The 27,527-nt window shown below is 37.9% G+C and overlaps 2 protein-coding genes across 4 annotated transcripts; one reads left to right on the forward strand and one right to left on the reverse strand.

Moving 5' to 3' along the window:
• Positions 1-2,201: 2,201 nt before the first annotated feature.
• On the reverse strand, positions 2,202-16,345 carry TRAPPC6B (trafficking protein particle complex subunit 6B). Of its 3 annotated transcripts, none has more exons than XM_065906513.1 (6): positions 16,311-16,345; positions 7,894-7,961; positions 6,842-6,959; positions 5,797-5,880; positions 4,067-4,160; positions 2,202-3,353 (listed from the first exon to the last, which is right to left on the reverse strand). In XM_065906513.1, exons 1-6 carry the CDS (start codon positions 16,335-16,337, stop codon positions 3,322-3,324), a joined length of 423 nt encoding a protein of 140 aa, XP_065762585.1. In that variant the 5' UTR covers positions 16,338-16,345; the 3' UTR covers positions 2,202-3,321. The 3 variants fall into 3 exon arrangements, with proteins under 3 accessions (XP_065762585.1, XP_065762583.1, XP_065762584.1); XM_065906511.1 differs by lacking the exon at positions 16,311-16,345 and adding an exon at positions 12,819-13,182; XM_065906512.1 differs by lacking the exon at positions 16,311-16,345 and adding an exon at positions 12,700-12,762.
• A 457-nt stretch (positions 16,346-16,802) lies between these two features.
• On the forward strand, positions 16,803-23,809 carry PNN (pinin, desmosome associated protein). Its single transcript, XM_065906317.1, has 9 exons — positions 16,803-16,968; positions 17,628-17,699; positions 18,087-18,155; positions 18,685-18,757; positions 18,874-18,968; positions 19,125-19,200; positions 20,214-20,369; positions 20,446-20,584; positions 21,347-23,809. The coding sequence occupies exons 1-9, from the start codon at positions 16,856-16,858 to the stop codon at positions 22,717-22,719; spliced, it is 2,166 nt and encodes a 721-aa protein (XP_065762389.1). The 5' UTR covers positions 16,803-16,855; the 3' UTR covers positions 22,720-23,809.
• The last annotated feature ends 3,718 nt before the right edge of the window (positions 23,810-27,527 follow it).

Consider the following 27,527-nt stretch of genomic DNA (forward strand, 5'->3'; position numbering starts at 1 on the left):
AATAGCTACCATACAGTAGTTTAATCAGGTCTATGGGGGTATGGACCAGATAAATTGGATTGCACCTATTTTTTTTTTCACATAAAGATTACTTCTTTTGGTCAGGAGGACATTATGCATTCATTAAATTGTTTGTAACTTTTATTGTATTCATTTTTTAAGATAAGATTATTTCATCTGTATCTCTTAGCAGAATTAGTCAATTAGAGACTGAACTAGATGAAAAGTGGTTCAAGTTACCAGTTTTACCATCTGGGGACAAAAATAATAAAAATGTGTTCGAAATTGAGAAAATGAGTATAGCAGTATATAGTAGAAAGACAGACCAAATGGACCAAGACAGGTTCTGATGACATCTCCAGGCTTAAGTTCCTTTACAGAGGTTTGGCTGGTAGACAAGTGTTGAACTGTCGTCATGGTTAGTACAGGCTACTGACTACAGTTTATAAAAACTAATTTATAAAGCTACCTCATAATTTGTCATTCATATAGTATATTTACCTTTGAAACATACAGCTGCTCTTCAACACAAGTTTACAGTTCACTTAGGGCTGTTGATGACTATAATTAAAACATAAAGTTGTACAGAAAGATGCCCAAATAAAAATGTCTTTATTGTGGGATTACTTTAAAATAATCTACTGTACAATTTACTTACACCTTTCAAGTCTTTTGGATACACTCATAGTCATGTATATTTATATTTTACATATTGCATGTGTGGTATCCTGTAAAAAAAACCTTTTTCTCAAGACCAATTAACATCATTCCGTGTAAGCAAATATATACAGCTCTATTTCATCCTTTTTACTGGCTGCACATTATTTCCTTGTTTGCCAGTACAAATCAAGTGCCATCAATGAATATAGTCAAATAGTGAAAATCCTTATACATACAATGAACATTTAGGTTGGTTCCACTTCTTGGCTATTGTTAACAATGGTGCAGTGGACATGGGAGTGCAAATAACTCTTCAACATCCTGATTTAAATTATTTGTAATAAATACTCTCAAGTGGGATTGCTGGAATATATAGTAGTTTGTTTTAAATTTTTGTGAAATCTTTATACTCTCTTCCACAGTGGCTGTATCATTTTAACATTCCCACTGAGAGTGCACAAGGGTTCCAATTTCTTCACATCCTTGCCAACACATATTTTCTGGTTTGGGGTTTTTTTAATGGCCATCCTAACTGGTGTGGGGTAGTAACTAATGGTGGTTTTGATATGCATTTCCCTCATTAGTCATGATACTTAGCATCTTTTCATATACCTGTTGGCCATTTGTATGTATTTTTGGAGTAATATGTGTTTCAGTCCTCTGTTCATTTCTAACTGGGTTATTTGAGTTTTTTTGCTAGTTTTAGTTCCCTGTATACTTTAAGTATTAACCACTTACCAGGGAACATGGTTTGCGTCAGTTTTCCGCATTCCACAGGGCCACTTCACACACTGTTCTTTCTTTTGCTGGGCAGCTTTTTGGTTTGATACAGTCTCACTTGTCTGTTTTTGCTTTTGTTGCCAGTGCTTTCAGTGTCAAATCCAAGAAACCATTGCTAAGACCAATATTACAAAGCTTTTTTCCTGTTTTCCTCTGGGAATTTTAAAGTTTCAGGTCTTGAGTGTTTAACACAGTTTCAGTAGATTTTTGTGTATGGTATAAGGGTCCAATTCCATTCTTTTGCATGTGGATGTGTATTCAGTTTTCCCAGTACCATTTCTTGAAGATATGCTATTTTTCTACTATTTGGCTTTATTTGATTTTCTACAAGTCTTGAAAAGGCCTTCTCTACTACAAGATCATAAAACCTCATATTGTCTTTAGCACCTTATGGTTTTATTGTTTTAAATGTAAACCTTTGTCTTCCCCTCCCCCTATAGAAAAAAGAAAATTCAATATTCCCATACTGTTTCTTGTATAACCTAACTTTTGCCTCACCTCTACCAAGACAGGCCTATTTTTTGGCTACAAGTGGTGGCACATTAATGGTAAAGAACCTGCTTGCCAATGCAGGAAACACAAGAGATGCAGGCTCAATCCCTGGATTGGGAAGATCTCCTGGAGAAGGAAATGGCACTCAACTCCAATATTCTTGCCTGGAGAATTCTATAGACAGAGGAGCCTGGCGGGCTACAGTCCATGGGGTCGCAAAGAGTCAGACACAACTGAGCACACACACACAACAAAATACACAAAAGGGAGACTGAACAATATAAGGAATTTATTATAAAAGAAAAAGTCCAAAGGTATAGCAGTTCCAGGATTGGTTAATTCAGGAGCACCATTCAGGTGCTTTCTGTCTGCACCTGCTATCCTCAATAATGACAGCTTTCATCTCCATGCTTGTCCTTTCATGATCATCATATGAAAGAAGAGGTAAGAGATACACTAGATGAACACTGACCTCAACCCACAGAAGCTTATGGGCCCATGAATACTGGTGTGACTATCGATTCATCCACCCCTCTGCCCTTGGGGAAGGCTAAAAGTAAGGGGGAAAAGTACAGATGTTAGAATCTTCACCAGCACTTCCACATATGGAGAGAGAAATGGAAAGTCAAGACTGTAACTGGAGTAAGTATAACAATTCCTTCCTCAAATACCTATTATTCTTTGGCTCTGGAGTCACTGAATTCACATCTGTATCCCACTTTGTCTAGATCTATATTTTACTTTATTATATTAATGGAGCTTTCAAGAACTGAATTCTATTAAAGTAAAATAAAGTTTTAAAGCAATTTAGGCAGTTAAATATACATCACACACACACAATACACAATGTATATAACGAAATCCTTATACATGCATAAAAACTCTTAATAGAAATAAATTATAAGCAATAAGATAATAAAGTTTAAAATTTAGTGTACTATTTGCTTTTTTAATAACAAATTCATAAACCAAAATTTGTTCATTTTTACACAAATGATTCTGATTGGTGCATACTTTTCTTTATGCTAATTTACCAAACCCTGAGTTTTGCTTCTCCATTTCTGGTTAAATATGTATCACTCAAAGCAAAAAAAAAATGTTTAAATAAGGGTCCTGCATTGGTGTTTAGTTATTTGAAATTAGATTTTCATTTTAAATAGTTTCAGTAAAGTGTATGTTATAGTAGAATGTCTCTACTTGCTTTAAGGTCTGTCTTAAATTGATAAAATACAACCTTCCTCTGCTTAAGCGTGCATCTTTCATTATACAGGTTAGCAAATAGCTTATATCAGTACAAATGTCCAACAATGTAATCATTGCCTTCTGAAATATTTTATACAGGAATAATTTATCTCTTTACACTAGTAAAGCCTTGCATTTCAGTAGGTTCTATAGCTTCTGTATCATCACTTGAAATTTACCTAAAAGGAAAACATGAAAATCATTTTGATTTCAGGTAAAAGGTAAACATGTCTAAACATCCATTTTCTGCTCTATATATTAAGTTGTTTCAATCAAGAAACTTGCTATATCAAATGACTTTTCACACTTCACACTATTTGATAAAGTCAATTTCATTTTTATCATGATTATCCGGTTTGTGAATGAATGCCTTTGTTTCTCTGATTTCTATATTTTAGGTATTTCATTGCTAGTTACTATGAATAGAAAGGAAATAGAGTGATGCTCAATCCAATTTTATTCTTGGTTAGTAGCTGTGGCAAAGAGATTTTTGAAAAGGAGTTTAGTGATAAAAGACTAGTTGGCTTTATCTAGCTTTATATAATAGATGTATTTGAGAAAATTTTTAAAAAATCTTCAACATTATAAGGAAATTTGCTATCTTAAAATTTTCCTTTAAAAATTGAGTCACCCTTTAAGTTGTCTTATAAATTTACATTTCCTTAACACATTTTCTTAAATCATGGTCTCATGAATTTTAAAATCATTGACTATAAATATAAGTATGCTACACATAACTACATTAAGTGCTAAAATTGACAAAAGTAAAATGAAGTGGTTTTGGCATTTTAAATGTCCTCTAAGTAACAAAAACAAGAAACAAACAAAAAGAACACCAGACCTGATAAATAACTGCTAAAAACATTTGTTAAGAAATATGAAGTCAACTTACAGGCAGGCATTGAAGATACTTCAGCTGTTACAATACTTTTTATCCCCAAGTTTGATAAGCCACCTCTGATTAAGCCACATGTAAAAGCTAAATACTGAAAGGAACAAAAGTGTACAAAGTATTAAGGATTTACTAAGACAGTAAAGGTATTGCTAAATATCACATTTAGTTAAACCTTGATGTTAATAAATAAGTCACTTATTTGGAAAAGCTGTGTAATAATTTTTCAAACTATTAAAGATTCTTACTATGAGATTTCCCAGCTCCTTGGCAACTAAACATGGACACATGACTTAAGTTCAGTCAACTCACTGGCCCAGTCCATGACCCTGAATCTACGGTGAGTGACAGAAAAAGCTGGAAACAGGTTAGAAGTCGTTCTAGAGACAGCAAAGGTGGTTTGTGTCTACCGTCAGTGCCGCCTGAAGGATTCTAACTAGACTCTCCTTGTGCAGCGATGTGGCTGCTTTAACTTCCCATGGTGCCTTTTTTTCCTTCTTTAATTTTGGCCACACCATGTTGCATGGCTTACGGGATCACAGTTCCCTGACCAGGGACTGAACCTGGGCCACAGCCAATCCTAACTACTAAACCACCAGGAGATTCCCCTTCCCTGGTTCTTGCCTGTTTTCTGAGCCTTCCCATCAGTTCTGTAAGCTAACTAATATGATTCCATTCAATCAAAATTGGTTTCTGAAGTCAAGAATCTTGTTCAAGACTTATAGCCTGCCACAACAAAGACTCCAGTTTAAAGGATCAAAGTGCCAATGCTGAGAAACTCTGTTAAGGAAACAAGCAAATGGGACTAAGCCATAGCAGAGACAGCACAAAAAGAGAACCAAAAATCAAATAGTCCAAGGTATCATCTACATTTTTGAATTGCATGATATTCAATAATATGTATGAATAATATAAAAATTATTTTATAATATACATAAATGGGTACTGATAGGTAATCAGATATAGAATCATGAAATTATAAACTGGGAGAGAACTTAGAAATTGTTTATAATATACTGTTACAATCAATTTTATTAATAAGGAAACTAAGGTCCAGAGGGGATCTATAAGTTGTGGAGTTAGCTTAAAATCTAGATTTATTTGGTCCCAAGTTCATATTCTTCCCACTACACCAAACTGCCTTTATGTTAGATTAATTTAGGTGTGGACAAATTATACAAATAAAAAGCAGCTTTTACATACTGCCCAATGTATTTTAATCTGTAATATATCTGGCCTATTTATTGATTCCTACTTGAGACTGAAAAAAAAATACATGAAACCCTGAAATGCAGATATACTTAAGACATATATTCTTAGAAACAAATATTAACTATATTAAAAATTTTTTTAATTTACTGATGGAGATTGTAAATATGAACTCTGAGTTGAATAATTTATATAGCTAATACCAGTTTTTTAAGCTTGAGTATTTTTTCTGATATATCCATACTATATTTGAGTACTATCTCATCATTAATCTACATTTTTAATGACATTTAAACTATAGTGTTTCTTGAATTGGTCATCATAAGCCTACTTAGTTACAAGTTAATATAAACTATTTCAATATGATAAATATCTTTCTCCTATTTCGTAGAGAAATGTTTAGGCAAAAGGAACAATTTTAAAACATTTTGAATTCAAGTCTACTGTGATTAGCATTGTACTTTTCCCTACATTTCTACTTGTTTCATAATAAAAAAACAATCTTTTATTCCATTAAGTACCTTTGATGCATGTTCTAAATATTGTTTTCCTGCAGACATTTGAGTAAGCAGGCGAAATTTGTTGTCCTGAAGTACATAGATGCCCTGTCCCGAAAACAGAAAGACATCCAAAGTCAATGTAATCTGTACTCTTCCCTTCAAAACAATTTAAGAATTTTTAAAAGTTATTAAAAATTTCCCTTCCATTGGTCAAATTTTCTTTATACAAAGAAGTTTTGCAGTGTTCAAGTTGAAGAGCTGTTCATCATTTATAACACTAATATTTACTGAATGCTTTAAAGATACTGAAGATACAATGATACATAAAACAGCTATCCTTAAAGAATTCAGTCTAGTGTGAAAGAATCAAAAATACATTCTAGGTGAAATTAGCAGCTATATCTAATTAACTCATACCTGGAAAGCCAATAATCAGTGTCACTTTTTCACATAAGCATTTCAAGTACTTTTAGGTTAAGGCTGATGTTATCTGTAAAAATGAATTCTACTGGTAGCTAAGAGAGAACATTATTTTCATTTTTTATACTTTAGTAAATGCCAAATATATTCTAAATATCTCCTAAAATTTTATAAGTCAATTTTTGCATAATCTCTCATGCAACCTATTAACTTTTTTTTTCCCTATTAACTTTTATATTAACAAAATATTTTAAGAATAAAAAATACAATGGCAACTGAACAGGCAAGAAGTACAATGAGACTTCAGGAATTATTTGAAAGACAGAAATGTGATATATCTATGGTTCTGCATATTACCACCACTAAGTAAGAATAATGAAAGAACCAAGTCCTAAAACTTATCATTCTGATATTTGCTTTTTAAAACTTAAAATTTTATTGAGAGAAAGGGACAACTGTCATTACAGATAACTGCCCTTGTCTTTATTCACTATACCCTGTTAGAGAAAAAAAGTAATGATGTATTAATAACATAGAAACATTCCTAAGTTTCTGAGAAATTAATTTTATATAACAAGTCACTAAAATAGGACATTTATATTAAGATAAAGGACTTTAAAAAATAGGCCTTAATTTATCTAAATACCTGATGATTTGTCCTTAAATTGTCGATTTGCTTCTTGAATACTGTAGTCCAAAAATCTTTACAAATGAACTTCATGATATCTAACTCATCCTTGAACCTTGCAGTATCTTTTGTAAACCTAAAAAGATCAACTAGAAGTAATACAGTACTTTTCATCCAGAGAAAGGAGGGGTAAATTATTCACTAATTTCCAAATGTCACAATAGCACTGAACATTTACTGACAGTCATAAAGTGACAAGCACCAAGCAACGTAGTTCCCATTTCAGTGAATTCACTTGCTGTTATATAATGATGGGGCTAAAGTTAGTCTTAACAGTAAGCAATTTTAGGTACAGCTGACACTTTTTTTTTAAAAAAAAGCTGAGCATGATCATGGTACTGTTATATAAAATATAAAAGAGAGAGGTCGCTCAGTTGTGTCCGACTCCTTGTGATCCGTGGTGTAGCCCGCCAGGCTCCTCTGTCCATGGGATATTCCTGGCAGAAACACTGGAGTGGGTTGCCATTTCCTTCTCCAGGGGATCTTCCCAATCCAGGGATCAAATCCAGATCTCCTGCATTGCAGGTGGATTCTTTACCACCTGAGCCATGAGGGAAGATCAGGAAAATATAACAGAGTTCAGTTATTTCAGATAGTGAGAAAGGAACACTAAAAGAAATTGATCTGTAAGTTTGAAGATGATCACATGCATAAACAGACTCTTAAGGTACACATTTAAACCATATTCCATTTAGGATAAAGAACCTACTAGAGCTTAAGTAGGAAATGCAACAAGATTTTAGATAGTTGTTTCAGCACATCAAAGTTTTCAGGAAAAAAGTTTTAAACAAATACTTATTTTCTTCAAATTCTGAAACATGAAAGTTGGATAACTGAGTTAAAATAGCATCAGACCTAAAAAGAAATTTCAATCTGTGAATAAAGAACAGAGAATAAATAAAATTCAGGAATTAAAATGAAAGTATCTCAAGTTTTATGCAATCTTTTGAAATGGATCATCTTTGTTCATAACCTACCTGGAAGAAAATTTTCAAATCCATACTGCTCACCTTTCTATCAATCCTTGTCCCACTCGAAACCCCATGTTTTCCAGTTTAGTTATACAGCGTCCATTTTCCTATTTAAAAAAAATAATAGTTTTGAATAATTTTAGAATGCCAGAATGTAAATATTTCACTGAACATTGTGAGAAAAAGTGAATTGCAGGTCATATTTGAATTTTCTTAATCATTTTCATAAGGCAATAAGATAAACAGAACTGTTACTACTTTTCAGAAATGCCAAAGCCTCTTCCCAATTACTCTTCCTGCTTTCCCTGGCTTTTTCCATTTTCAACTATTTGTTCCGTTATAATATTGAGGTCAAGGTATCGCTTTTGACTTTTTTCTGTCATTCCCTTTATGCCGTCACTGTTCTAAGTTCTGCTTCAAAATGTCTCTTAAGAGTCACCCAAGCTTTCCATTTCCCAGTGTATCTTAGTTGGTGACCCCACCATCCTATTTCTGGAATCATGCAATTGCCTCACTCTTCCTTTGACAATCTCATCCACTCTTAAGTCTTTAAATAACACCTATGTCAAAGACTCTCAAAATCCTCTGGATGACCTACAAAGCCCTATACAATCCAGACTCCTGTGCCTCTCTAACCTCACCTCCTCTTCTTCACTCACTCCATCCAGCTTCACTGATTTCCTTGCTGTCCTTAAACATGCCAGGCAGGCTCTAGGCAGCTCTCCATCTAGATAACTCACATGACCACCTCACTGGCTTTAGGTCTTCACTCACAAGTCATCATCTCAATGAGGCCAATTTCAGTCTTTTAAAACTACAGTATCATTCCACTTCAGAAACTACCTAATGATTCTCAAAGTGTGTCCCAAGACTAGCAACATCGGCATCACATGGGAACTTGCAAAAATTGCAAATTCTGTAACCCCACCCCCAATTCAGTGAATCAGAAACTGTAGGTATGGGTGAGTAACCTGTGTTTTAAGAAGCCCTCCAAAAGTGATACTGATGCTCTGATTTCTCTGCTTAATTTGTCTCCAGGGAACTTCTTTCACCATTTAACCCAATATACATGTTACTTATTTTATACTGTTCATGTTCCTCCATCCCCACCTACTAGAATACAGCAACAAGAGGGCAAGAAATTTTATATATTTTGAAGCCTTTGTCTTCCATTAACACCACAGGCCTCGTTATCTGCTGAACTTTCTTCTAAGTACTCCACTAATAGGCCTGACTACTAAATCTTTATTTCTAGTACAGATTTTAGCAGACACAGTCATCTAGCGGTCCCATTGTGTGCATGCTCAGTCATGTCCAACTCTTTGCGACCCCGTTGACTGTCACTCATCAGGCTCCTCTGTCTGGGATTCTCCAGGCAAGAATACTGGAGTGGGTTGCCATTGACCTCCTCCAAGGGATCTTCCCAACCCAGAGATCAAACCCATGTCTCCTGCGTCTCTTGGATTGCAGGTGGATTCTTTACCACTAGGGCCACCTGGGAAGCCCTGAGGTCCCATAGGCCCCTTAAATACGGCATGTTTAAAATGATATTATCTTAGCATCCTCAGCTCGCTCTGCCTCCAAAATTCTTTAACCTCACTAATGGCACCACCGTCTATCTAGTTACTACAACCAGAAAACTTCCATTTCCTTCACCTCTGTGCTGCCAAGCCTACATACACACTGCAGTCCTGTGGAGCCTATCATCTACATGCTTTTCCAAGTCCATCTTCTCTCTCCTGACTGCTTAAATTAGCTCTTAACCTTTCTCTCCTGGTCTTCAGTTAGAACCTCCTAACTGACCTCCTTGTCTCTAGTTTTTGCTCCTTTGATTTATATTCTATATTTATGCTATAGACTTTCTAAAAACCAAATTGTGTTGTTTCTCCACTGGACCATACAGCACCACTCTGTTACCCGTTTCCAAACATGCTCAGGTAGAATGACCTGTAAATCATGATGCTCTTTGTGAAACAATCAGCTCTTTGTAGAATCACCCAGGAATATATTGATAACCAGGAAATATGCTTACATGCAGACATTCTCAAATCTTAACTATGAATCACATGAACTCTTGAATTAAGTCCTAGGAAAACCTTCTGATGTTGCTACATGTTCATTCACTTTGGCATCTGTGAGTGGTCACTAATAAGTACCAAATTTTTAAGAAAAACTTAGGAATATTTTATCCATTAATGTAAAAAAAATTATTCCCAATAAATTGCTAAATGTCCAGTTATTCAATTATTAGATTTAATACCTCTTTGGCACAGTTGGAAAATTATTGAAGTGTGAGAACATTAGTATTTTCCTTGATTTCACTTAAACTTATGACTTCATGTCTAAAAAGATATATAAAGGCCATCTCTGAATGATAGAATTATGTCTTTCTTTTACATTTTTTTATCATGAAAAATTTGAAGCACACACAAAGTAGAGACGTTACCAAACCCTCATACACCAAGATGCCAGTATGGATTCTAATCATCAAGCCTACTACATAACTTTTTAAAAATCCTTTTTGCTTATATGCACTTATAATTTTTTCCCCACCATACACAAACTGCAATAGGAAAAGAAAGTTATTTTTAATAATTCAAAACTTTTGGATTTCCCTTCTCTTATAGCACTAGCACATCTCTCAAAATTATCAGTCACGATTAGAACAACCGTTTTGCTTTATTTTGGCTAACCCACTGGGGGCGGGGCGAATTTTTTAAAAAGGTTTTCCAGGGCAAGAGCTGAAAGAGGGAAAGTAGAAGAGAGTAGAATCAAGCAAGCTGATGCATGTGTGGTGGGGCAGGGAGCAGGGACTTTATGATAATAGAGTAAAAGAGATGTGTTACTAATTATTCTCTGGGGACAAGGATTTAAGGAAAGCTAACTCTACACAAACACAAATGTCTGCTACTCAGCACTAGCACTCAGCACAGATGCTAAACATTAACTACTGGCTGTTAATGATGTTAAAGTCAAAAGTTTGTAATTTGGAAAAAATCTCTTATTACTGATGAATCTGAATAATAGACTTTGTGGGATTCCCTGGTGGTTCTGTGGTTAGGACTCACTGCCGCGGGCATGAGTTCAACCTAGGAACTAAGATCCTACATGATGCAAGGTGTGGCCAAAAAAAAAGATAAAATTTGCTTTATTTCCAATACTCTTCCTGATATCTTCCTATTAATATCTCTAATGCATAATTAATACCATAGACTGAATGTGTCTCCCCAAAATTCCTCTGTTGAAATCCTAACCCCCAGATGGTGTTAGGAGGTAGGGGCCTTGGGAGATGATTCTGTCTTGAGGGTGGAGCCCTCAAGAAAAGCATTACTGCCCTTATAAAAGATACCCCAGAGAGCTAGTAGTCCCCTTCTACCATGTGAGCACACAGCCAAAACACCTCTATCTATAAACCAGGAGGCGGCTTTCACCAGACACTGAATTTCCTGGTGCCTTGACTGTACTTCCCAGCCTTCAGAACTGTGAGAAATGAATTTGTTGTTTATAAATCACTCTGGCATCTTTGTTACAGCCCCCTAAAACAGACAGTATCCTTCTTACAGTTCACAAACTGACAGTCACTCTTCCTGGATGTCCTAAGGTGCCACAAATTCAACCAATCCAAAATAATTCAGTATCTTCACCTCTTCTTTACTCCTTCTCCATCCAACCCAGCGGCTCAAGCTAAACACCTGGGGATAATTTTCAATTCTCATTCCTATACCTAATCACGTCTTAGAGATTCGGCCTCCTATCTCTCAAACCGTTCTCTCCTCTTCTCTTTATCCAGATCTTCATCATCTCCTGCCTGGACTCCTACAGTAAGGAAGCTTCTCACTACAAGAGCTTCCCTCTCCAGTCCAAAGAATACTTTCGTCTTTCTGAAATGCAAATGGACTGTGTCATTCTTTTTAAAAATCCTCCACTGAGAAGGTCCATGTTTTTAATCATACAAGGCTCTTTCTAGCTTCAGCTTTCAATACTTTTCACTCTCCACCTATTCAATCTAGTCACAGTGAATGCTCAGGCATATTTAAATACTCTACACCTTTCATTCCACTATGACTTTACCTTTGCCTAGGATGCTTGTCCTGCCCTTACTTTCTATCCCTCTTTATCAACAGCATTATAGAAACTAGAGCTTCTGACCTGAGCATGACTTTAGAATACTTAATTTATGAAATTCTACAACTCCATTATTTCATACCACCAAATACTGTTAATTATTCACTGAACCACATTCCCCAATGACTGTAAGGCAAGGACTTCATCTTATTAATCTAACAGTGTCAGGCCCACAATACACTTAACATATTTTCTAAATGAATCAATTAGTGAATGAAGACTCACATACATCAGAAGTAACCTCCAGGAGGATGGGGCCATTGTTTCCTTCTTCATTACTACATCCCCAGCGACCGGCTCTGACATATAATGCACACTAAATTTTTTTACATTGTGTTTCCTAATCATAGTAACACATGCAAAGTTTCCTTTGCTGCGACCTCAAATCTCATGAACGTTCTTTCTCTGAGTTTCCTGGAGTGTTAGTGAGGGTTAGGGATGTGGAGGGAGGGACAGGATTCTCAGGCTAGGAGAGATCTGTCCAGTGGACAACGGGAAGTGCTGCTAGTGACATTGTAATTAAGTAGGGGTGCCAAAATCAGCAGTTAACTCTGCCGCAAATCAGGGCAGGGACAACACATGGAAGGGACAAAACTAAGAAAATCTGTGGCCTGCCAGCCACAGATACGGGACCGGACAAAAAGGTATCATAGAGTAGGAGATACGAAAGAGACAAGAACGCAAGAGTGGACAGCTGACAGGTTCCAAGGCTTAGGATACCTGAAAGTGTACCAATTCGTCTACACTTCGGGAGGCGACGAGTGGCATGCGATGGGGCAGGGGTTGAAGGAAAGAACTGAGCGGAAACAAGCAGTGTCAGGGCGTGTGGCAGCACTCACCACCTCCCCCTGCTCCGCGGACTTGTACACTCCAGACACCATCTCGTTATGCAGAAGCAAAAACAACGCCTCGTCCGCCATTTCCTGCTTATTCCTCCAAGCTCGGGGTTTCGGCTCCCGTTTGGGTCCGGCTTGGGGATTCTGGATAGCGCCCCAACTGCTTGGACAAGCTACGCGGCTGGCTCAGTCCGCGGCCGGGCCCTCGTTGCTAGGAGACCGAGGAATCCACTCAGCTTCCTGAAGGCTGGTAATGGAGTGAGTCTGGTCCCCGGGCGAGCTCACCCCAGGGCCACCCGGCCCTGCGGCTGAACGGGAGAGTCTGACAGCAACGGGAACCAAACCCAGCCCGTGGAGACCCGATCCGGCCCCTAGACGGGGAGGTGAAAACACAACATCCGGTCCCCTCTACCCCGGCATTCCGCCAGCTCTATGGTCACACAGTTCCTTCCCCGGGGTGAACTGCTGGCGCCGATAGGAGGAAGGACTTTTCGTGTGCTAAGTGGCGAAGTTGGGAAGAGAAGAGAAGAGCTCCCGCTGCCATCTCTGTTAATTTGTTATGTTAGGCACAACAATGTCTAATAGCTTCATTAAAAGCTTCCACTTCTGCTATATGTTCCTAAATATGAAAAGTTGTAAGGAGTGAATAAATCGTCAGTTTTCAGGCTATAAATTTTAGGTTGGTTGATGGACAGGGAAGCCTGACGTGCTGCAGTGCATGGGGTCGCAGAGTCGGACACAACTGAGGACTGAATTGAACTGATAAATTTTAGGTATATTGAGAAATTATCCCAATCCATTTTGGATAAGCCTAGGTGTAAGATTTAGAGCCATTTTGGCCGCCATGAAGTTTACTGGAAGTAAGGGACAAGAAAGGGAAATTTGAATCAGAAAATGCAAATAAAAGACTTCAGAAATGCGACTGAAGGGATGGAGTTCATATAAGAATCTATGGCGGATGTGGGACAACTGCTGCAGACGTGCAAATACAAATGTTAGACCATATACACATTTTAAATGTGGCAAACTTTGGCTTAAACGTGTTGCTGCGCCTATGATTAGTTCTTTTCTTAGTAACTTACAGAAAAGATTTTTTTGCCCAATGAAGTCATTGCTTCCCTCAAAGTGCTGAGTTTCTCAAATTGTTAACCTTCCAACTCTTCATATCCTTTCATAAAATTTAAGACCATGTACCAAAATTGGAATAGAGGAGGGTTTGTTTTGTTTTTAAACATGGCCCTTATAACGTTTCAATCCGTTTTTTCAACCACCACAAAAAATCAAGCATATGTTTCAACAAACCCTTTGCAAATAGACTAATTTTGAAGAGTATTTTGTAATCTTAATCTTGATTTTTTCAGCACTAAAATTTCCCATTTGTGAAATCAGGTCCTTTATGTCCCAATTGTATTCTCCCTTGTCACCACCAGAAAGGTCAAAGATTAGGCAAAAAATTGGTGTCTTACTAAGGTCTATTTCTTAAACCACAATAACGGTGTCTTCGGATATTTTGGCGACTGGAGGGGAAACTAATATTTATTGAGCATTACTAAATGTTGGACGTGGCATTCTACTGATTATCCCCCGAAAATGAGACTTAAATTTCCCAAGGATGTTAGTAATAGATTCTAAGGAAGTAGGACTAGATCCTACCTTTTTGGCTGACTCTAAAAGCATCTTCCCATGGAAACACTGTTACACTTCATGGCACTATTACCACACTCAGGTTCCAAGTACTGTCCACTACACAGGATTGTGGTAAGGATCCATGAGACTAAGCATGCTGACAGTCAGTTCAGTTCAGTTGCTCAGTTGTGTCCGACTCTTTGCAACCCCATGGACTGCAGCACGCCAGGCCTCCCTGTCCATCACCAACTCAAGGAGTTTACTCAAACTCATGTCCATCGAGTTGGTGAAGCCATCCAACCATCTCCTCTGCCTTCAATTTTTCCCAGCATCAGGATCTTTTCAAATGATTTAGTTCTTTGCATCAGGTGGCCATAGTATTGGAGTTTCAGCTTCAACATCAGTCCTTGCAATGAATATTCAGGACTGATTTCCTTTAGGATGGACTGGTTGAATCTCCTTGCTGTCCAAGGGACTCTCAAGAGTCTTCTCCAACACCACAGTTCAAAAGTATCAATTCTTCTGTGCTCAGCTTTCTTTATAGTTCAACTCTCAAATCCATACATGACTATTAGAAAAACCGTAGCCTTGACTAGATGGACCTTTGTTGGGAAAGTAGTGTGTCTGCTTTTTAATAAGCTGTCTAGATTGGTCATAACTTTTCTTCCAAGGAGCAACCGTCTTTTAACTTCATGGCTGCAGTCACCATCTGCAGTGATTGCTCACAATCAGAACCATGTAATTTTTTTCCCCCATACAACAACTGCAAGCAGAATTTTAGTTCTCCAACCAGGGATCAAACCTGAGCCCCCTGCAGTGGAAGTTTAGGAGTCTTAACCACTGCACCACCAAAGAAGTCCCAGAATCATTTAATTATTTATCAAGATTCATCCTTCTTGGCTTCCAGGTGGTGCTAGTGGTAAAGAAACTGCCTGCCAATGCAGGAGATCCCTGGACAGGAAGACTCCCTGGAGGAGGGAACGGCAATTCACTCCAGTATTCTTGCCTGGAGATTCCCATGGACAGAGGGGCCTGGGGCTATAGGCCATAGCGTTGCAAAGGCACCACTGAGCACACACGCATCCTTCTTACCCAGCTTTACATTTTCTTTTTTTGTATAGCACTTAACCCATTTCTACCACGTTTTATAATTTACTTATGCTTTTATCTGTCTCCTCATTCGTCCCATTGCCAAGCTCCTTGTGGGCAGATATCTGCATTGTACAGTGACTATCCAAGTGCACATAGTAGGCATTTCATAAATATCTGTTAAATGCGTAAAGTACAGGAAGCCTCTTTGTTCCCTGAGAACCCTACAAACTTCGTGGAAGCAGGAACCACAGCTATCTTGTTCCAGGATTTTTCCAGAGTCCAGATTAACAGATCAAGAACTTTTAAGGATTGTTGGATGAATTTAATGGTAACTCGGATTAAATACTGCTGGCCTGCTAAGCTTAGTGCACGATGCCTAGCTAACGAGTGAAGGATGAGGACATAAAGATTATCCATAACATTGTTCTTCAGAACCCATTTTAAACCAACCAGCTGCAACCTAGGTGTAGAGGCTAATACCCGTTATCGTCGCTTTCTTCTTCTTCTTTTTTTTTTAGTATAACCCTGCACATGATCTGATCATTTTTTTGTAGTACAATCTGGCACTGGTCTGATCATAGGATGATTCCGGACCGGCGTGACCTAGGACAGTCACATTATCTCCAGACTCAATTTCCTTATCAGTAGTAACAAGCCTGAGTAACAAGTTTATTCAAGTCTTTGGCTTGTGGGGGATAATGCACGTAAAGTGTTTCACAGAGTATAAAATAATTGTTAGCTATTAGGAGGAATGACTTTTCCTCTTCACTCGCTTACCTCCGCTCTTCTAAGGTTTAACCGCATCAAGAGAAGTCTGCGGCCCGCCCACCGCCTCTCTGGGCATGCGCACCAACGGAATGGCCGCACCCTGTCCTAATCAAATCACTTACCGGGGGAAGACGGGGAAATAGACTCGTCTGAACCCTACTCTGAGGGGATCAGGTGGTAAAACGATAAGAGGCACGTCATCTACAGGTTAAAAGGACCAGGAAGACCCCGCTCTCCTCACCAGAAGAGGTGGGCCGCGAACCCACGTCTCCGAGGACCCAAGTAGTCTCAAACCCGCCCCGGCTCTGCGCTAGAAGCGGAGCCCAACCACCCGCAGCTAATTGGGGAGGGAGGGGACCCCTGCCTGACTTTTCATTGGCCCAGAGTCACAAAGGCCGGCAGTTTCTCCCCCTTCCGGTTGCTGAGTGGTTGAGGCCGAAATACAACTCCTTTTGCCATTGGCTGAGCCCAGCTGTCAGTCCTCTGGCGTCTTGCGGCGCGACACAGGCAGGCGCGGCCTATAGAGCAGTCTCGAAGCCTGCTGCAGGGAGAAGATGGCGGTCGCAGTGAGAACTTTGCAGGAGCAGCTAGAAAAGGCCAAAGAGAGCCTAAAGAATGTGGATGAGAATATTCGCAAGCTCACCGGGCGGGATCCGAATGACGTGAGGTAAGGAGTGGATGGGGTTCTGGCTCCCAGAGGCGGCCGTGAAGCCGGGGTGAATTGGGGGCGGGGAGGGCGGTCAGCCCTGAGAAGACTGGAACATCGAGGCCTGTTCCCGGGCAGCCGTGGGACCCTGTTTTCTGTGAGGTGGGAATTTCCAAGGCCTTCAGCGTTAAGTCCTGGGTCTTGGGTGCGTGAGGAAACAGAGCGGAGCCTGGGTGCGCCGGGATGGCCTCCAGTCCTGTGGGAAGGCCGGGACTGCCGATTCCCGCCCTCGGCTCCGCAGGCCCGGAACTGCAGCACAAAGCCTTCCTCCTTCCCGGGCTACCCGATTCAGGGTTGGCCCTGGGACCCTCCGGGGACGCGGCCCGCCGCCTCACCCTCCGGCTCTTGCCCACGTGCAACTTTCTTTGGGTTGGTGAAATTTGAACCTGACTCAGGTCTGTTAACGTGTAGTGGTGTTGAGAGAAATACATTTCTGTGAAACTGGTCTTGGGAAAACAAGGCAGTTAGTAAAGTACCACTTGCCGTGTTTCAAACACGTGGATTTGAAACCTTCTTATTAGAACTTCTCTGTTTATTTTCTTTTGATGGTGAACCGCACCCGTTGAAGTGTTTGGTGCTGTTAGAAACGATTGTTGCACTGATTTGTGAATATTTTGTAGGCCCATCCAAGCCAGATTGCTCGCCCTTTCTGGTCCTGGTGGAGGTAGAGGACGTGGTAGTTTATTGCTGAGGTAAGATTTCCTTAAAATTTAATACATTGGTACTGTACTAAATTAATGAATCGGTTTAAACAAATTGTGTGCTAGAGTTAGTGTTAAGAAAAGTTTGGTTTGTTTGAAGCTGTGATTAGCTGTAGTTTTCTGTATAGTTAATTTCATTTACATTTACAGCTAGAGATTGAAGAATATAGTAAGTATATCAGTTATGTGCAAACTTAATTTATTCTCATAGAGCTAAGAGAAATGCTATAAAAACATCCATCTTGAAGTAAATGTCCATTTGAGGTTACTTTATTTGGAAGAGGAGTTTTTAATAATTGCAACTAAATTATCTTCTTAAGTAGAAATAACCATTTTTCTTAATTTTCATGCGCTTTATGTTGGACATTTTTATTGCAGGCGTGGATTCTCAGATAGTGGAGGAGGACCCCCAGCCAAACAGAGAGACCTTGAAGGGGCAGTCAGTAGGTATGTTGGAGGACAAAATTCTGGAAGCATACTTTATTTTATGAGGTAGAATATAAGTATTTAATATTGTTGGATTGAGTTGTATTAGAATTGAGTAGTATATCACTTACTCTGAGTCTTTCACTTGGTATTTGACTGAACTGAGACAGCCAGTATCCCTGAAAACTCAGTTCTTCATGGCAGTAACAGAAATCTTAGCACATGGAGAAGGAAATGGCAACCCACTCCAGTATTCTTGCCTGGAAAAGTCCATGGACAGAGGAACCTGGCAGGCTGCAGTCCATGGGGTTACATGACTGAGCACGCATGCAGGATAGATATTGGAGGGAGATGGGTTGGTAGCAGTAAACTGATAGAACTAAAAAAAAAATGAAAGCACAGTAAAGGTCAGGAGAAAAATAAGATTGAGGAAATAGTCAGTTTGTGTTACTTTCCTTTCCTGTCTTACACTACAAAAGCTTAACTGGGTTGAGAGCTATAGGAGATCAAAGTTTGAATTGGCCTTTTTAAATTCCCTTTCCTATGTCAGGCTGGGAGGGGAGCGTCGGACTCGACGAGAATCACGCCAAGAAAGCGACCCAGAGGATGATGATGTTAAGAAGGTAATTGAGATTAAAAGAACTTCATAGAGGGTGAATATAGTATTTTCACCTTGCTACATTTAGTAGAGTACTACTGGTATGTTAGTTAGATTACTGAGATTTCTTTTCTCCTGCAGCCAGCTTTGCAGTCTTCAGTTGTAGCTACCTCCAAAGAGCGCACACGGAGAGACCTTATCCAGGATCAAAATATGGATGAAAAGGGAAAGCAAAGGTATCTTGAGTATCTGGAGGAAAATATCTCTTGTTAAATAATGCAATTTTAAGAAAATTTTAGGAATTGTTCAAGTGTATACTGTGCTGCTTATAGGACATGGCAGGCTCAAATGAAGTAGAACCTTTTGAAACTGGATTTTTTTCTTTTCTTTAGGAACCGTCGAATATTTGGCTTGTTGATGGGCACCCTTCAGAAATTTAAACAAGAATCCACTGTTGCTACCGAAAGGGTATTTATGCAGTTTTTCTTTTGCTTCCTTTATTAAGCTGTCAAGGTAGTTGATTATGTGTTAAATGTTTTACAAAATCTTAAGATTTAATTGTAAGATTCATAAAGTGCTTTATTGATACTTCCTAAGGAGGGAAAAAGATTTAATTGCCAGCCTAAAATAAAGCTAAGGAAAAACTTAAACCTTTCTTAAGTTGTTATTAACTGGTTCTTTCTGAGGTTCTGCTAAGTAACTTAGTGAACTTTTCTTTGTTGTTCATTGAGCCTAATCTGACTCAGGAGAACCTGTATTCAGGTTTTCAGCTCTATAGCAGTCTCACTTTCAGGTCTTGGGCAAGTCTCTCCATTTCTTCAGGCCTTAATAGTACTTTCTTTAAAACAGCAAGTTGAACTTATTAATCATTGTAATTTATTAAATAATTATAAATTCTAAAACACACTCAGAGGTACTCTAGAAGCAGAAGCATAAGTTATATTTCCTGCTCTCCAGAGTTTATTTGTCCTATTTCTGGAAGTTTTTATGTTACTAAAGCTACAAAATTGTGTCCTTGGAGTTGAACACCAAGTTACTGCTTCTCAGGGGAGAAGGGAGATAGCAGTTCAGTTACAGGAAGTTAATCAAGTTTTATTTCAGAGAGAGTGAACTAGTTGTCTGTTCTAGGATATCACTTATCTCTAGTTTTTTGCTTTGGAAAGAGTAACTGAAAATAACCTATAAAGACAGTACTCTTCTCTTTCAGGTGAACTTTTTAGGTTAAGTTCTTTCATATATTGTGTTGGAATGGAATAGTAACTGATATTACAGCTGGCAGCTTTAAAATTTAGGTTTTTTACATGAAATGGCTTCAGTCCCCATTTCCTGAAAGGGAAACTGCAGTCTGCTTCAGATGCCAAGTTTGAATTAACTGGTGTCCTGAATTGCAGATGTGACACATGTTTGTAGACATCAGTAAAATTGCAGTGTTTCACATCAGGGTGCATAATAAGCTTTTAAAGGTTATTGTTTATCCTTAGCAAAAGAGACGCCAGGAAATTGAACAAAAACTTGAAGTGCAGGCAGAAGAAGAAAGAAAACAGGTTGAAAATGAGAGGAGAGAACTGTTTGAAGAGAGACGTGCTAAACAGACAGAACTGCGACTTTTGGAACAGAAGGTTGAGCTTGCGCAGCTGGTGAGTATATTTTGGAATTCTAAGATTGGTAATACTTCATGTTGACAAAAGCACTGACCTTTTACCTTTTCTTTAGCAAGAAGAATGGAATGAGCATAATGCCAAGATAATAAAATATATCAGAACTAAAACAAAGCCCCATTTGTTCTATATTCCTGGAAGAATGTGTCCTGCTACCCAAAAATTAATAGAGGAGTCTCAGAGAAAAATGAATGGTAAGTGTAAAGAAGAGGTCCTTTGAAATTTCCTTGGTGGGTAAGGTAACAGATTCATACATACATACGTGTTTGTTTCTTTCATGTAGCAGTTGCAATTTGTTAATGTTTTAGAACGATATTCTTAAGGTACTAACGTGTTTCGAGTACAGGATCATTTGTTTCATGACAGATATTAGATACAGGAAACTTTAACATATTAGGTGGTACTTGATGATGCATGTTTGTTTCTAAAGCGTTTGTGTGAGCTGACTTCGTGTTTTGCTTGACATCCTTAGTAGTCAGGTTCAAATGCTGATGAATCAAAAAAAGGTGAAGATTGATGTAGTCTATAGAGGAAGTATATACATGGAAGGGCAGATACTACTAAGATTGTGATTAGCTCATTTGTCTCTTTTTGGGATCAGAAAAATTAATTCATGGTATGATACCATGAAACTGATTGTTTAAAAGAAGTTTTGTTCTTTTTCATTTAGTCTGCAGTAAAATAGCAAAAGGTTGTCCTGTTTTTCCATCAATTAGATAATATGTAGTTTTGCCTGCTACTGATTTCTTAAAGTGTATAGGTTTCCAGTGGTTGTTTACTTTTGTCATCTTATATCAATTTGGAATTACTTACTTGACATAATCAGTCTTGTCATCTCTTTACAAAAAAGACATTTAGATAAAACTCCAATGATATTCTGTGACCAGATGTCAAATTGTGACTTTGAGTTTTTTAAATCTTAGTAAATTTTACACATGTAAATTTTTATTCTTTAGCTTTATTTGAAGGTAGACGCATCGAATTTGCAGAACAAATAAATAAAATGGAGGCTAGGCCTAGAAGACAATCAATGAAGGAAAAAGAACATCAGGTGGTGGTGCGTAATGAAGAACAGAAGTCGGAACAAGAAGAGGGTAAGGTGGCTCAGCGAGAGGAAGAGTTGGAGGAGACAGGTAATCAGCACAATGATGTAGAAATAGAGGAAGCAGGAGAGGAAGAGGAAAAGGAAATTGGTATAGTTCATAGTGATGCAGAGAAGGAGCAGGAGGAGGAGGAACAAAAACAGGAAATGGAAGTAAAGATGGAGGAGGAAACTGAGGTAAGGGAAAGTGAGAAGCAGCAGGATAGTCAGCCTGAAGAAGTTATGGATGTGCTAGAGATGGTCGAGAGTGTCAAAAATGTAATTGCTGAGCAGGAGGTAATGGAAATCAATCAAGTTGAAAGCATAGAACCTTCAGAAAATGAAACTAGCAAAGAATTGGAGCCAGAAATGGAATTTGAAGTTGAGCCAGATAAAGAATGTAAATCTGTTTCTCCTGCAAAAGAGAATGCTAGTACTTTAGAAATGGAAAATGAACCTGAGGAAAAAGAAGAAAAAGAATCTGAGCCCCAACCTGAGCCTATGGCTCAACCTCAGTCCCTGCCTCAGCCCCTGCCCCAGTCTCAATCTCAATCCCAGTCTCAGCCCCTACAAGTACTCCAGCCCCAGCCTCTCTCTCAGCCTGAGAATTTGCCGTTAGCTGTTTCACAGCCACCACCTCAGGTTGTTCAGGAGCAAGGGCATTTACCGCCTGAGAGGAAGGAGTTTCTTGTAGAGTCTGTAAAACTCACTGAGGTGACAGAGCCAGTCCTGACGGTACATTCAGAGAGCAAGAACAAAACCAAAACTCGGAGCAGAAGTAGAGGTCGAGCTAGAAATAAGACAAGCAAGAGTAGAAGTCGAAGCAGTAGCAGTAGCAGCTCCAGTAGCAGCTCCACCAGTAGCAGCAGTGGCAGCAGCTCCAGCAGTGGCAGTAGCAGTAGTCGGAGTAGCTCCAGTAGCAGCTCCAGTACCAGTGGCAGCAGCAGTAGAGACAGCAGCAGCAGCACGACTAGCAGTAGTGAGAGTAGAAGTCGGAGTAGGGGCCGGGGGCATAACAGGGATAGAAAGCACAGGAGGAGCGTGGATCGGAAGCGAAGGGATGCTTCAGGACTAGAAAGAAGTCACAAGTCTTCAAAAGGAGGTAGCAGTAGAGATGCGAAAGGATCAAAGGATAAGAATTCCCGGTCTGACAGAAAGAGGTCTATATCAGAGAGTAGTCGATCAGGCAAAAGATCTTCAAGAAGTGAAAGAGACCGAAAATCAGACAGGAAAGACAAGAGGCGTTAATGGAAGAAGCCAGGCTTTCTTAGCCTATTCTTTGCAGCAGAAGATTTCTTGATGAGTTAAAAGGATTACCTTTCCTTGTAAGGAGAATGCTGCCTTAAGAATTGCATGTTGTAAAAAATTTTTTGGAAAATACAGACTGTTTGTTTACGAGACATTCTTGTACTTTTGCATAATTTTGTAAGAGTTATTTATCAAAATTATGTGAGGTTCCAAAATATGTAAAAACAATAATAATAAAAAAAGATTAACATCCCTTGTCATCTTTTTTAAATATCCTATACTCTTCAGTAAGAATCTGTATATTTTAATAGGTAAATCTTTAAGTCTGTTCCCTTCTGTATCATACATTGCTTTTGTAGAAATAAATGTGCATTTCTTTCATTAGCTTTGGGATGTCCTCGTTGACGCTTGTATAATAAATACCCTCTTGATACCATTTTCAGCTTTTATCACTAGATACTAAACGTGATTAGAATGTTTTTGAAGGTTTCCTCACATTTATTTGCCTTAGACAATTATTTTGAGTTGTCAAAGTCAGAACTTTCCAGCTCTGATGGGAACATAGTTTGTTCCCCTTCAAAATCACTTACCACATTTTTCTAATCTCCCTTGTTATTTTAATCTAAGCATTTCCCCATTTTTCCTGTTTTCTCATATTTAAACCATATATTTGGTAGATAAAACAGTATGACTGGCATTTTCTTTATGATTATGGGAGCATCTTTTTGTCTCCATGGTTATTTCTGTGATACAGCATATACATCTGTTAAAATAATCACTTTCTAGGGGAGGGAGGTAGAAAAGTATATTCTAAACTTGGATTTTAAGTTTGTGGTCTTGTCTTAACTTTTGTGTTGGCCCTATCTGAAACATGCCAATATGTGTTTTCAAGAATTTTTGTTTAAGTATTTGTGTGAAAGTTTACAAAATGAAGGAACTTCATCTACACTTGAATCTGTAAGCAAGATAACACGCAAGTGGTACCAAATGATTATTTGTTGTTTTATAAATTTGTATGAATTTGGAGTATCTGTTGCCCATTACTATACATGTGCAAATAAATGTGGCTTAGATGTGTGTGACTGCTTAAGACTAGTACTTGTATTAACTTTTTGATGCTTTATACAAGAGAACGCTTAAATTGCAGGTGGTCTTTGAGTTCATAATTTTTTGTTGTGACTGTAGCTTTAGGCTTAATTTTGAATATTGATTATGCCTTCTCTTGACAAGAAAACGGTAAGAGTTAAAATGTCAACACATTTCCAGCATTGTATAAATGTTAGTGAACATGGTAAAAGAAAGACGTTTTTAAAAAATCCTTTCTTGAAGCAGTTAGTAAATGTGTAGAACTTGTCAAGCTGCAAAGCTAGATACCTGCATCCCTGGGCCAGTTGTTTCTACCAAGAGTCACTTTACCGAGGAATTGTAATGCTTTTCAGCATACAGTATAAGCTTTATTTTCTTGTGTGCCATTATGGGGAGAAGGTTGGTAAACACTTAAAAGGGATAACCATAGGACAACCTGATTCTTTTCTTAAAGCATCCTTGTTCGATGAATCTAAAATACTTATATGTGTTAAGATCTTAAACAAATTAAATGTTGTTCACTCATTTTTATCCAGAAAATTTGAACTGTTGTCATGGTGCTTATACAGAAGATTATTTTGGGATTATAATGCATAAGGAGAAAAAAGGAAAAGATCTTTGGAATATGCAGAACAATTTTATTTTGGTTAAGCTATGTTGATGTATATAGAGAAAATTCTAATAGCTTTTTAGTGGTATGCATTTATAAATTAGAAAGTTTCATTTTTAAAATTGGGTTTTGCTTTGTCCTTGTAAATGATACTTTAAGGAATTTATGTTGAGAGAATCGTGTAATTGGTTCCTTACAAAGATACAAGAAATGTTAGAATATAATAAAAGTAGTGACAGTTTCTTAGGGGAAAAAGACATACAGGAATCCTATTAGAAATTATTTTTATGGGAAATTTTATAGAAGCATAAAAGGGGTACATTTACTGACCAAGGACTGAAATTAGTTTGGAGCTCTGTTAATTAGAGACATCTAAGAAGCTGTTAAGAAAACGCTCTGCTCTAAGAGTCCAACGTTTGGTATAGCTACAGAAATTAGAAAATAGTATAGTCTTCGATGAGCTGCATCCAGTCTAGGGCTTGTCTTTGCACTGTTGAACTCTGGTAATTATACACATGTTTTAGGGCCAAGCATTAATGCAGCAATTGAATGAGTTCACAGACTGCTGAATTGACAGTTGATTACATGGGATAGTAATGTAGCCCAGTGCCCTCAGAATAGCAAGCCACTAGCATGTTTGTGGTTCCGTTTCTTAACATGAGTTTTTTAGATCATTTTTTAAAAATCATTGAATAAAAGTAAAATCAGTTTCCCATCTTGAAATACTGCCATTAAAGCACCTAGCCCAGAAAACCTGACGCCTGTTTACATGTTTGGACTTTGCTTCTGTAAGAGGTCAATGGGGAGGACTGCAGCTTGGCAGACCTGAGGTAGCTGAAAATCTGAAACACTACTCTTTGTCTCACCTAGCATACTTCCCGTTGCCACTTCAGGACCTTAAGTTACAACACCCTTACTATCCTCTTTATTTTCTTCCATAATACTTAGTATTATGTAGTTATATTGTACTTTGGTATGTTGTATATGTCCCATTAGAATTCAAACTCCATGAGTGATTTTTTTTTTTTTTTTTTAATCCCATTGCTGTAATTCAGATACCTTGGATATGGCCTTGTTCGTTTTAGGCAATATCATGAATAAATTATGATGGGTAATTAATGTTTGTGTGACTTGATCTTTTTCTTTCCAGCTCACTTTGCCTCTCCTATCACATTAAAATATGCTTCTTTAAAACAATGAACTGTTTCAAATGTACCAGCCATTGTAGCTGGACCCAAGGAGACATTCTGGCTTAAGTTCTTTAGCTTTTGTTTATGGCATGTCATTAGAGAGTTTTGAACAAAGAGGTTAAATGATAGGATTTAATAGAATTACTTTGGCTACTGTGCTGAGGAAAGACTAAATGGAACCAAGGCCAGTGACAAACTGTTAAGGAGCTACTATAATTAGGCACAATGCAGTGATTTGGTGGTAGCAGTAGAAGTTGTTAGCAGATTACTTCCAGGAGGAAGTAATAATCATGTGCCAAGTGATGCAAATAGGTTAATGAAGAGTAAGAACCCTTGAATTTAGCAACAGGTCACTAGTGAACTTCAGAACAATTTCATAAAGCCCTACTATATATGTAGCACAGTGAAAATATTATTCACTATCCTGTGGTATAGTGGAAAAGTATAAAAAATACATAACTGAGTCACTGCTGTACAGCAAAAATTAAACTATTTGAATAAATTTTTTAAAGAACAGATTCAGAAGAGTGATGGGGTAAGAGCATGATGGAAAAGAAATGTGTCATTTCCAGTTAAGGTAGTTACATTGAACCTATCTCCCCACTGAGAACTAGAAAAGCTGTGACTTATAGACATGCATGTGTATGTCTGTGTGTGTATATATATATATAGAAAGAAGTATAGATATAAACATCTGAAACTCAGAGAACCACTAAGGTACTAAAGAATTATAGGGCCAAAATCTGAGAAAGGAAGAACAAAGAGGTGCTTGGTGTTTGAGGCTATTTTTTCCCCAGGACCTATTCTGGAAGAGGCTACCAAGAAGCTGAAAAACAGGTGTACAGAATCAAGTGCCAAGCAGACAAAACCTTGAGTTCAGTGATCACCAAGAAGGGGAGCCCTTTTAAGCCTCCCATGCCCCAAGCTTTGATTGGGAACCCCAAGTTACTATATACTCTAGGAATAGGTTGAACCAGAAGTATTAATAGACTAGTTTTCAAAGGAACTGAATGAACCTTACTGGATTATTATCTGAGATTCAGAGGAGCAAAGTTGTTTTGTATGAAGATGACATTACTGGTGTTTGAAATTTTTGTGCAATTTTTCGTACGTGATCAAATATATTTGATCCAGGAGTAAAAGAGATAAAGACCTGGTCAAAAAACAACAGACACAAAGGTGACAGAGTCAAAGGGAATCCTGATAATATGTAATCAATCCTGAACTTTAGCTGCTTAATATATACAAGGAACTAAGGGAAGATGGAGAATTTAACAGAATGGAAAATTAGTTTTAAGAGAGAGCAAAATGGAAATTCTTAGAACTGAGAAACTTTTTAAATCAAGAGTTCAGTAGCCAAATTTAACAATAGACAGTCAGTCAATGAACAGTGGCTGAGGATCTCCCACAACTGAGGAAACACAATAAAGCCATAGTCTTGAACGTCAAGTGAAATAAGTAAAAAGCACTTAAGCATGGTAAAACTTTTCAAAACCAAATACAAATCCAAATGTATGGGAATTTTCTAGTATTTTTTATTATTGATTTATAGTTTAAATCTGTCATTAAAGAGCTTATTCTGTGTAATTTCAATTGATTAAATTTTGTTGAGAATTACTATTAGGTTAGACCTTGCATATGTTTAGTTGACTATGACATGGCCTTGAACAAAACAGTGATTCTGTAGCTATTTGCAGTTTATGTCAATTAGATTCTTTTTATTGGTGTGTTGCTTAAATCTTTTATATCCTTATTTCTTTATTGACTCAGTTACCAAGAGGTGTGTTATAACTTGCCACTAAGTTCATGGATTTGTCTTTCTCGTTTTGTTTTTATTTTATGTATTTTTGAGGCTGTTGTAGTGCATATAAATTTAAAATAGCTTCTTCATCTTTGTGAATTGACCCTTTTAGAATTTTCAA

This window comes from Muntiacus reevesi, chromosome 15 (genome assembly GCF_963930625.1).
Source record: "Muntiacus reevesi chromosome 15, mMunRee1.1, whole genome shotgun sequence".
Lineage (NCBI taxonomy): Eukaryota > Metazoa > Chordata > Mammalia > Artiodactyla > Cervidae > Muntiacus > Muntiacus reevesi.

What these genes read in the sequence shown, in the direction of transcription:
- TRAPPC6B (XM_065906511.1), bottom strand. Translation starts at nt 12,899, where the DNA reads ATGGCGGACGAGGCGTTGTTTTTGCTTCTGCATAACGAGATGGTGTCT. An exon ending in ATTTAAGGACAAATCATCAG is followed by an intron (nt 5,881 to 6,841) that starts GTATTTAGATAA and finishes TTTTCGGGACAG; the next exon opens with GGCATCTATGTACTTCAGGA. An exon ending in AGTATCTTCAATGCCTGCCT is followed by an intron (nt 3,354 to 4,066) that starts GTAAGTTGACTT and finishes TTTTCCTTTTAG; the next exon opens with GTAAATTTCAAGTGATGATA.
- PNN (XM_065906317.1), top strand. Translation starts at nt 16,856, where the DNA reads ATGGCGGTCGCAGTGAGAACTTTGCAGGAGCAGCTAGAAAAGGCCAAA. An exon ending in CTTGAAGGGGCAGTCAGTAG is followed by an intron (nt 18,156 to 18,684) that starts GTATGTTGGAGG and finishes TTCCTATGTCAG; the next exon opens with GCTGGGAGGGGAGCGTCGGA. An exon ending in GATGAAAAGGGAAAGCAAAG is followed by an intron (nt 18,969 to 19,124) that starts GTATCTTGAGTA and finishes TCTTTTCTTTAG; the next exon opens with GAACCGTCGAATATTTGGCT.